General features: G+C 35.4%; 1 protein-coding gene across 3 annotated transcripts in view; it reads right to left on the bottom strand.

Moving 5' to 3' along the window:
• Window positions 1-2,964: 2,964 nt before the first annotated feature.
• Window positions 2,965-11,090, bottom strand: part of scn5lab (sodium channel, voltage gated, type V-like, alpha b) — a 186,570-nt gene continuing 178,444 nt past the window's right edge. For all 3 annotated transcript variants that reach the window (XM_056263626.1, XM_056263625.1, XM_056263624.1), the window contains 5 exons: window positions 10,417-10,470; window positions 10,193-10,334; window positions 10,010-10,110; window positions 7,973-8,243; window positions 2,965-4,433 (listed from right to left, as the gene is read on the bottom strand). In XM_056263626.1, the coding sequence (XP_056119601.1) occupies window positions 3,196-4,433; window positions 7,973-8,243; window positions 10,010-10,110; window positions 10,193-10,334; window positions 10,417-10,470 (1,806 nt within the window). In that variant the 3' untranslated portion in view covers window positions 2,965-3,195. The remainder of the gene's footprint in view (window positions 4,434-7,972; window positions 8,244-10,009; window positions 10,111-10,192; window positions 10,335-10,416; window positions 10,471-11,090) is intronic.

Below are 11,090 nucleotides of genomic sequence, written 5' to 3'. Positions count from 1 at the left end.
GTCAAACATTAAATGACATGGCTCATCTTCATGTGTATAACTGAAATAAATCAATAAATTGTTTTTATTTAAATCATATTTTCAAACTGCATTTATTCAAATTGTTTAAAATCAGCATGAATCTGTTCAGTGTGAAAACAATAAATACATAAATCCTACATTTAAAAAGACAAACCTACACTGAAAAAAAATAAAAAAAATAATTGATTTTAGTAAACTAAATTAAACTTAATTTACTGTCTGTCCAATGTTTTTAATTGGCGAAGTCTCAGATTTAAAAAGTTCGAGTTTTTATTTTACACAGTAGAATGCAATATATATATATATAATGCTCTATTCATTCAACGAATAAAGTCTCACTAAAAGTAGTCCAGTTGAATGTGAAGGTGCTGATTATGACCGTGTGTTTATCTCGGCTGAGTTGCACCAGGATCGTGTGTATGCAGACGGCAGACTCGGGTTCGTAACAGAGCATTGTTCTGAGCATTGCTCTCGTTACAGTAATGAGGAAAGACTCTTTGGCTTTGTTTGACGAGGAGAGAGAATGTGTTCAACAGAAGGAGGTCTGAACGTCAGAGCAAATCTGCTGCGCTTCCTCGACACACGAGCCGTCCGAAAGCATCACGTCAAACGGGTGAACCACGAGAAACAGCAACTCAACCCCAGCGTCTCACACACACGTATGGCTCCTCTCCTGTGCAAATAGAGTTTGACCAAAGGCAGTTCATCACACACTCCAGATGTTGCTCGTTAGCTCGTTCGTCATTAGTTTAATATGCATATCATTTGTGTTTCCATTTGTTTCGCTTATAGTCAATATGAATCTGGCCGATTTAATTCTGCAATGTGACATTTCTGAGTGAAACTGAATATGCAATTGATTGATTATTCTACTCAAGGAAAGTTTTTACATCTGGATGAAACACTGATGAATCAGTGACTGATATATTTTGATTAGATGTTGAGCATGTGATGCACACGCACCAGATGTGGGCCGGATCTGTGTTGCTGTCTGGGCTGTAACATCAATGAAATTTGATTTTATGGACAGAAATGTCTGCATGTTAAATCCAAATTAGCTGCTTTTTAAGGTATTTCAGTCAGTCTAGACGCCATATTTCATTTAATGCATATAAAATGAAGATATTCAATGGATCAGTTTCTGAGTAAATCATTTCGGCGACCCCAGATGCAAAATCTATCAGAAAGAAAATACCCGAAAATAATTCTAAACTGCATGTAATTCAAGTGAACATAGAAACGTGTTTAATAAATGAGCCTCAATGTATTATACCGCGTTGTTCAGCCGATTTCCGATTTCATTATTTGCCCTCACAGCCTTGCTTTGCCCAATTAAATATGGCATCCAGCCTGAATACGGGCCATATTAACATGTTCAAATCTAATGCAAACAAACCCAAACTGAGAAATGCACAAGTGTGATGAAAAATTGCATTAACAATTAATTACCAGAGCTTGAGTTTATTTTAGCCACTGAGCCTTTGTGTGTTTTTTAGGGCTGTAAATGTAGTTTGCGCTTTAAATTAAAGCCTCGTCGAGTGCCATTTCATCTGTGCAAATGTACACAGTGACATCTGATACTTATATACAGTTCATCGGGTCAGACGACACACAACAGCGCTTTAAACTGAAACACGAGCTTCGCTTTTACATGTGAAGGTAATCAATCAATCTCAGGTGTAAAATGAGTTTAAATCAGTTTGAGGCACTACTGTTCAAAAGTCACCATTTATTTGATCAAAAATGTGAAATATTATTATCATTTAAATCAGCTGTTTTCTATGTGAATATATAGTAAAGTGTAATTTATTCCTGTGATCAAAGCTGAATATTCACATGTCACATGATCCTTCAGAAATCACTCTAATACGATGATCTGATGCTCGAGAAACATTTATGATTATCAATGTTGAAAACACTTCATATGCGTTGTCGATACATTTTTGTTTCAAGATCCTTTGATGAATAGGATCTTCAAAACCTTCGTCACTTTTGAGGATTTGAATGCATCCTTGCGGAATAAAAGTACTAATTTAAGGATTAATATAAACCAACTTTTGAACAGTAGTGATATCTGGAAAGGTTTGCTTGCATCACAGTTGATTCAGATGAATTGATTTGTATGATACATTTCCCAAGTTAGTTCATATTTACCGCCGGTGTTTTTGAAAGAATCTCTCATTAAACGAGTGCTTGATTTCCGTTGGAACGGTGTGAGTTTGATGCTATTCTCGGCGATGATTTCCAAAAAGCAAAGGAAATGCATGAGCAAAGATGAATGATAAACACAGGATTTAGTTCTAGCAGGCACACTTGGGATCTATTGCTACATAAAACAGCCCTTCACCAAACCTGCCAACCCGCGTTCAAGCGGACTGATCTCCTAACGTCAGTTCGAGATAGAAAAACACATGTGCTATAATCGTCACTAGTAATATAAGCCAGTTACAGCTGGAGGCCCTTACAGTAGAAACTTTGACACCTTTTTAATTCCAATAAATATCATTATCATCCTACCTAAATGTAGCAAATTATTGCTGAACGTGTGCAAAACGATTATTTTCAGCCTTGAAAAGAAAGTGTTCTTTTAACCCCTCCATACCATGCAGTTTTTCTCATGCAAAATAAATACTTCACAATAGAAACAAACGTGTGGTTTTGAAAAGAAGCGTGTGCAATCGTTTGCTAAAAGACGAGTGACCGTTTCAGGTGCGTGTCTGATTGTCTTTGTCTAGTCGTCTCGATAATGACGACGGTCAACGCAAAAACATGGTGAGCGAGCAGAGAGTGCAAACAACCGTGTCGATTATTACCGCTGCCTTTTCATCGCTAGCGACACACAAAGAGGTAATCGTCATGCTTTCCAAGATGGACGTGTGAACGTATGACAGACGGGTAACGTTTAAATGGATGCACCACCACTAAGAGTCTTCTACGAATAATCTCAAATCTTGGGAATCACGCCATTTTAAGTAAGACCTCTTTGATTAAAATGTGTTATATATGATCATTAATTGCAACTACGGATCTCATTCATGCATTCAAACTGTGAAGGTGTGCATGGTCAAAGAGCAACTTTCCCCTTCGTATCTTCAACCACAAGAGAAATCAAAACAGTCTACAAAAACCTTCGACGTCGAGCTATGGTACATTCGGTAAACAAAGGAAAAGGCGTCACAGAAACGTCTCACGATCTCGGTCTGTGTTTGGAAAGGGTTCGCTGAGGTCCGTGTTCGTGGCCTCCGGGATCAGAGCGTGAAAAAGCTCGCTAGTCACTCGCGTCACGCTATCGTACGACGGCGGAGACGACGTAGCCGACAGCGTCTCCGTGACTTCGGCCTCGGTGCCGTAGTTCTCCATTATCATGGCGACTATAAGGCCTTCGTTCTCCGGCAAACTGTCGTCGTCTTTATCGGCGTCCGTCATGTTGATCTGACGGTAAAGTAACGAAGCTTGTTTCATCTGCCGTCGCAGTAAGTGCCGGCGATACGAGCGCTGGATCATGGTGGCGGATACGTCTTCTTGTTTCCGCCGCAGAGTCGTGGTGATCGGCTCGTACGAGATCTTCGATGGGTTCGCCATCATAAACTTCTCCTCCATTTGCTGCTTAAGAGCGTCCATTTCTCCCGACTCGCCCAGAACGCGTTTGGTGAAGGCGAAGAGGATGTCCAAGCAGTGGATCTTGTCTCCGCTCACCATCGGCAAGTCCATGTTGATTAGCTTGATTTTGTTGGGTTTGGCGATTCGAAGCGGCTCGGAAAGCGTGTCCGCGAAGTCCGAGAGTTTCGAGTACTCGATGAACTGCGTCGCTTCCGGGTCGAACTTCTCCCAAACCTCGTAAAACATCTCGAAATCGTCCTCGCTCAGCGGCTCGGTGCTTTCCTCCGTCGCCACGCTGAAGTTCTCCAGGATGATCGCGATGTACATGTTCACCACGATCAGAAACGAGATTATAATGTAGGTCACGAAGAAAGTGATTCCCACGGAAGGGTTCCCGCAGTTTCCCCGAGCGTTAGTCCCGGTGTGAGGCACGTCCGGGTCGCACTCCTCGGGAGAGTTGTTCAGGATGGGATTGAGGAGGTTGTCCCAGCCGGCAGAGGTCGTGATCTGGAAAAGGCAGATCATGCTGTTCCCGAACGTCTCGAAGTTGAACATGTCGTCGATGCCGCCTTGCTTCTTGACGTAGGCGAAGTTAGCCATGCCGAAGATGGCGTAGATGAACATGACGAGGAAGAGGAGGAGGCCGATGTTGAAGAGCGCCGGGAGAGACATCATCAAGGCGAAGAGTAGCGTGCGGATTCCCTTCGCCCCGCGGATGAGCCGGAGGATCCGACCGATCCGAGCCAAACGGATCACGCGGAACAGCGTGGGCGAGACAAAGTACTTCTCGATGATGTCCGCCAGAACGATTCCTGCCGTGAGGAAGAGACACGGATTAGAGCTCATTTGCTGACTACATCAACTAACAGTGATTTAAAACTATTAACCATTTCCACCAAAGCTGAAATAAAATCAAATGCACATATTAGTTAGGAAAATTAGAAACGGCCTTGGAAATAATCTGAAATGAGTGAAATAAGCTCTAAAATAATTAACTGGAAATAGAAACTAAAACTGAAAATGAATTAAAAATAAGTTAAACCTATAAAATAAGTTTTTTTTTCTTTCATTTTTTTATATTGCTTTTTATAGCAATATAAAAATAAAAAAAATGAAAGAAAAAAAATGAAAAAGCACATAAGATTTAAAATTACACTAAAATGAACATGAAAACTAATTAATACACATATATATATAAAACACTTATAAATATATATAGTATATATAGTCGTCGTGTTTCGAGAAAAAAACTCGTTAAATTTCGAGAAAAAAGTCGAAACAATCGTGAGAATAAACTCATAAAATTTCGAGAATAAAGTCGTTGTGTTTCGAGAAAAAAAAATCGTAAAATTTCGAGAAAAAAGTCGAAATAATCGTGAGAATAAACTCATAAAATTTCGAGAATAAAGTCGTTGTGTTTCGAGAAAAAACTCGTTAAATTTCGAGAAAAAAGTCGAAACAATCGTGAGAATAAACTCATAAAATTTCGAGAATAAAGTCGTCGTGTTTCGAGAAAAAAGTCGAAACAATCGTGAGAATAAACTCATAAAATTTAGAGAATAAAGTCGTCGTGTTTCGAGAAAAAAAACTCGTTAAATTTCGAGAAAAAAGTCGAAACAATCGTGAGAATAAACTCATTAAATTTCGAGAATAAAGTCGTTGTGTTTCGAGAAAAAAAAATCGTAAAATTTCGAGAAAAAAGTCGAAATAATCGTGAGAATAAACTCATAAAATTTCGAGAATAAAGTCGTTGTGTTTCGAGAAAAAAACTCATTAAATTTCGAGAAAAAAGTCGAAACAATCATGAGAATAAACTCATAACATTTAGTCATTTAGCAGACGCTTTTATCCAAAGCGACTTACAACTGAGGACTAAACCAAGCGAGTCATTGTGAAGAGGCAAAAACAACGCAAGAAGTGCTCAAAATACAAAGTTCAGACATAGCTCGGAGTAGCATAAGCCAGGCAAGCGAGGATTTAGAGGAAAGGATTTTTTTTTAAAAAAAATTTATGTTAAGTGCTCCCGGAAGAGATGAGTTTTCAGTTGTCTTTTGAAGACAACTGAAGACAAATCTTTTGAAATTTTATTCAGTTGTCATAAAATTTCGAGAATAAAGTCGTCGTGTTTCGAGAAAAAAAAAACGTTAAATTTCGAGAAAAAAGTCGAAATAATCGTGAGAATAAACTCATAAAATTTCGAGAATAAAGTCGTTGTGTTTCGAGAAAAAAACTCGTTAAATGTCGAAAAAAAAGTCGAAACAATCGTGAGAATAAACTCATTAAATTTCGAGAATAAAGTCGTCGTGTTTCGAGAAAAAAAAAAAACGTTAAATTTCGAGAAAAAAGTCGAAATAATCGTGAGAATAAACTCATAAAATTTCGAGAATAAACACAACGACTTTATTCTGATATTTAATGAGTTTATTCTCAAGATTGTATTTCACGTTTTTTTTCTGGAAATTTAACGGGTTTAATTTCGCATTGTAATGACTTTAATCTCGAGATGGTTTTATTTTTTTATTATTGCTTGGCCCTAATCCTCTTCTGTATCTCTCTCACTCTTTCACTGTTAAAAAATAAAGTGCAGGAAATGAATCCGATTGGATTGTGTAAACAGTAACGCCCACCTTCTGTGATCTGATTGGCCGTCTCAGTCATTTATAAGAAAGTGCTGTTAGACCAGCCTAAAAGTTGAACGTTTAATACTTTTTGTCATGCAAGAATATTAAATATTGGCGCTGAGAAACGGCCTGCTGTTGAGTGGAAATATCTGAAAGATGATACTTTTTGTTTTCCGTGGAAAAAAATAACATCATGTGGGTTTGTAACGACATGAACTATTCATCTGAGTGTCGATACAAAACAACATATTAAAACTAGACGTCATATCATGACCAGATCAATTACTAACCATGACCACTCTCGGTTTATGGTCAAGTTGGTCCCGTTAGGAGTTAAATTACTCGTTTATAAATCCGCGACGTGTGTCTTTTAGAAGCTCAATCCCTGGCCAATCACAGCAGCTGACAGCCTTGATTGCTCAAATTACCTTCACCTTAAACCATCCCGTTCTTTAGAGACGCCACTGTTGACCTTTGACCTTTCTCTCGCGCTCATCAGGGTCGAGTCTGAAAAACGCCTCGTTGCATCACTTAAGCAGCGGCTCACTATTTATTACCAGGTGAAGTGCTACACAATTGCATTGGATGTCTTTAGACCTTGAGATGTAATGCCAAGGAGAGATATTACAGAATTTAATTCTATTTGACAACTGTTATATGCAGAAATATAAAAAAAAACTACACAAATATAATATTTTACATTTGTTTTACTTTATTTTGCTTATTATATTAAATTATTATTTTTAACATTAAGTTGAAAGTGGGTGACAAGAATAAAATTATTATTAAAGTCATAGTTTTTCAATCTAATTTTAATTATTAAGCTGAAAAAGTGTATGTGGCATGAATGTTGTATATTGTATGGTCATTAAAATAATTAAAACATTTATAATATTAAATAATATGAAACATGTATTTTACGGCATTTTATTGTTTTTTTTAATAACAATAAATATTTTGATAGATTTTTCATGTCACCCAAACTTATTCAAGTTAAAAAATAATAATTTAAATCATTTTCTTAAAATATAAAATCTAATATATATTTTAATTGTTAGACTAAAAAGGTGTAGGTGCCATGAAAATTGTACATTTTATGGTCATAAAAAAAAGAATAATATTAAATAATATAAAACATTTATTTTACTGCATTTTATTATTTGAAATAACTATAAATATTTTTTATACATTTTTCATGTCACCCTTACACCCATACATTGCTAAAAAAAAACAATAATGTAATAATTTTTAAACAATTTACAATAAAATAATTCAAAGATGCATAGTATTAAATATTGGATTTTTAACTATAATAACTGTATTTTATTAACTATAAATATTTTTACATTCGTACTAATCCAAATTATGGTTAAAAATATTTATTTAAATAATTAACATTCTACCATATATTTTAATTATTAAGCTGGAGAAAGTGTAGGTGGCATGAAAATAGTATATTTTATGGTCATTGAAATAATTAGAAGATGCATAATATTGAATAATATAAAAATTTAACATTTTAAAAAATATTATTTTTAATAACTCATTTTTTTTAAATACATTTTCATCCCACCCATACCCGACTTAATTTACAATTTACACAAAAAGTGTTAATAAGTTTAATAACTTGATTTTTTAAAAGAAAAACATTTTTCTTTTTTCGCAGACGAGCCCTTGCTGGTGGAGAAATATTTGATGAGTTTTTATTGATTATAGTATTATATCCTTACCCACAATGGAGAGGATGACGACCACAAAGTCAAAGATGTTCCAGCTGACGGTGAAGAAGTAGCAGCGCAGAGCGATGATCTTCAGGATGCACTCGGCGGTGAAGACGACGATGAAGGCCAGGTTGATGTAGTAGAGGATGTACTCGACGCCGGGAGACTGCTCGTCCGTCTCCACCATCATCGTCACCATGTTGAGGATGATGAGCAACATGATGATGATGTCGAAGGCCTGTTTGGACACCAGGTCGAAGAAGAATCCCTGCACTGGGTTCTGAGGAGATCAACACACACACACACACACACACACACACACACACACACGTGCAAGACTGAGAAAGGCTGGTGAGTGTGTGTGTGTGTGTGTGTGTGTGTGTGTGTGTGTGTGTGTGTGTGTGTGTGTGTGTGTGTGTGTGAGAGTGTGAGTGTGTGTGTGTGTGTGTCTAAGACTTTGTTGTATTTCATTTTATTCATAACATTCATTTTAACAATTATTTTTAGCATTAAGTTGAAAAAATGAGGTTGATGTGAAAAACTATGGTAACACTTTACTTGAACAGTGCATAAGACTGACATAAGACCTTCATAATCATGACATGACACAAGTCATGATGAATATGATGGAGATTTTATGCATGTTTATGACAACTGTCATTAAGTGTCATTCAAGTCAAGTCATCCTCATTTATATAGCGCTTTTAACAATGTAGATTGTTTCAAAGCAGCTTTACAGAGATATAATTTACGGTAACAGAGATGGTTTGAGGGTTTGGTTTTATAGCGGTTCTTGAATAATGTTATTTCCAGCTAAAGTTAGTTTTGATTGATTCACTTCCGTCGAAATGAATTCGCTCAATTATGACATTTTTAATGCAAATATGACATTGTTTGAGATGTGACATAAACTTGACATAAACCAATACATCATAACCTGTCATACACATGACATAGCAGATTAATTATCAGACTTAAGAAACCACTTAGCTTTATGGGTTAACATTACATTAAACTGTCATGTGATTGGTGGTTTTGACATTGGCTGTCATGAGGCATTATAACTGTGTCATGAATATTTTCTTGAGCTCAACTACAGTGGTACACATTTAATTTGTCATTAAAATGTTATAATTGCCTCATGACAGCCAATGTCAAAACCAACCGCATGACAGTTTAATGTAATGTTAACCCATAAAGCTAAGAGCTTTCTTACGTTTCATAATTAATCTGCTATGTCATGTTTATGACACATTTATGACAGGTTGTGTTGTCTTAGTAATGTCAAGTTGTCATGACAAAGACACTGACAGGTTATGATGTATTGGTTTATGTCAAGGTGTCATAACAAAGACATCTCAAACAATGTCATATTTGCATTAAAAATGTCATAATTGAGCAAATGACACTTAATGACAGTTGTCATAAACATAAACATGCATAAACCCTCCTTCATATTCATGTCATGATTATGAAGGTGTCATGTCAATCTTATGCACACCCCTTCAAGTAAAGTGTTACCAAAATGATAGCATGAATATAAAAATATAAAACAATTATAGTCATTAAAATGATTTAAAAAATGAATAATAATATTAAAAATATATTTTAACTATTTGTTTTAGATTTTTATGGCATGGTCATTATACTACATTTATTTTTAACATATACATTAATTTATATATATATTATTATTTGATTATATATATAAATTTTATATATATAAAATTAAAATATATACATCACATAATGATATATATATATATATATCATTATCACATATATATGTATAAATATATAATCATATATATCATTAAATTAGTGATTAGTGATTATATCATTAAATTAGTGACAAGTGATTATATCATTAAAATATGCTGAAAAAGTGTGGGTGTCATGACAAATGTATATTTTTGTTATGGTCATTATACCACATATAATATAATATAACAATGTAATGTAAAGTCATAGTCTCAGGTCTAAAACTGCTATATTTCTGATCCCCCCAGCAGATTATGATTATGATTATGATTATCTGTTACTTACAGGAGGTCGTGGGATCGGTTTCTGCGGTTTCTTGGATCCCAGTTTCTTCATGGCATTATAATATTTCTTCTGTTCTTCTGTCATGAAGATGTCCTGTCCACCTAAGTACACACAAACACTGCTGTTATTATCCCCGTCCACATCACACTCATAATCACACGCACACCTTTATGACTTTAATACTTATCTTTCGCTTCTGTTGGTTGAAATTGTCAATGATGACACCGATGAAGAGATTGAGCGTGAAGAAGGAGCCGAAGATGATGAAGATGACGAAGTACAGGTACATGTACAGGCTCTTCTCTTTAATGGGCTGCTCTTCCACCTGTTTCATCACATTACAGACTCTCACATACGCAAACATAACTTTCATATGCGTTTGAATATGGGATTTATGAAGTGCTTACGGATCGCGAGTCGACTGCGGCGTACATGATCTCCATCCAGCCCTTGAAGGTGGCCTTGAGAAGAAGAGGAGAGATTGTTAAACGCATGTTTCTGCTAATCGTGGGCGGGGCTAGAACCTGTCACTCACAGGAGATCCACCAATAGCAGACCACAACCGTCCAATCAGTTCCTCAGACACAATCAAGCCCCGCCCACATCTGTTATTGTTCCTGAAGTGTTTTACTCGGATATACGAAACAATAGAGAATAAAAGATGAGCGCAACTTCTGTTTCATGCCGACTTAAATTATGACACATTCACATAAATACTTTATTTTATTTTTAATATTAATTTAAATGATTATTTTTAACATTAACTTGAAAAGGTGTGGGTGACATTTTTATATAAATATGTGTATACTTTTTTCATGTCACCAATAGTTTTTATATATTAAATTATTAAGCTGAAAAACTGTGGGTTAATTTTTTTTTTATAATTTCAATATCTATAAATATATATATATATATATATATATAATTTTTTTTTTTTACAATTTTTCATGTCACCCTTACTAAAGTTAAAAATAATTAATTTTGATTAAAAAAAAAATCCTAAGGCTCCAATTTCTTTATGTAATTTTCTAAAATATATTTTGGGCTGAAATGAAACATTCTCGACAGGTTTCGTGAGATT

Source organism: Rhinichthys klamathensis, unplaced genomic scaffold, assembly GCF_029890125.1.
Source record: "Rhinichthys klamathensis goyatoka isolate OS25496 unplaced genomic scaffold, OSU_Roscu_1.1 h1tg000209l_1, whole genome shotgun sequence".
Classification (NCBI taxonomy): Eukaryota; Metazoa; Chordata; class Actinopteri; order Cypriniformes; family Leuciscidae; genus Rhinichthys; species Rhinichthys klamathensis.
The sequence above is the reverse complement of the archived record's forward strand: the minus strand, read 5'-3'. Positions and strand labels throughout refer to the sequence as shown.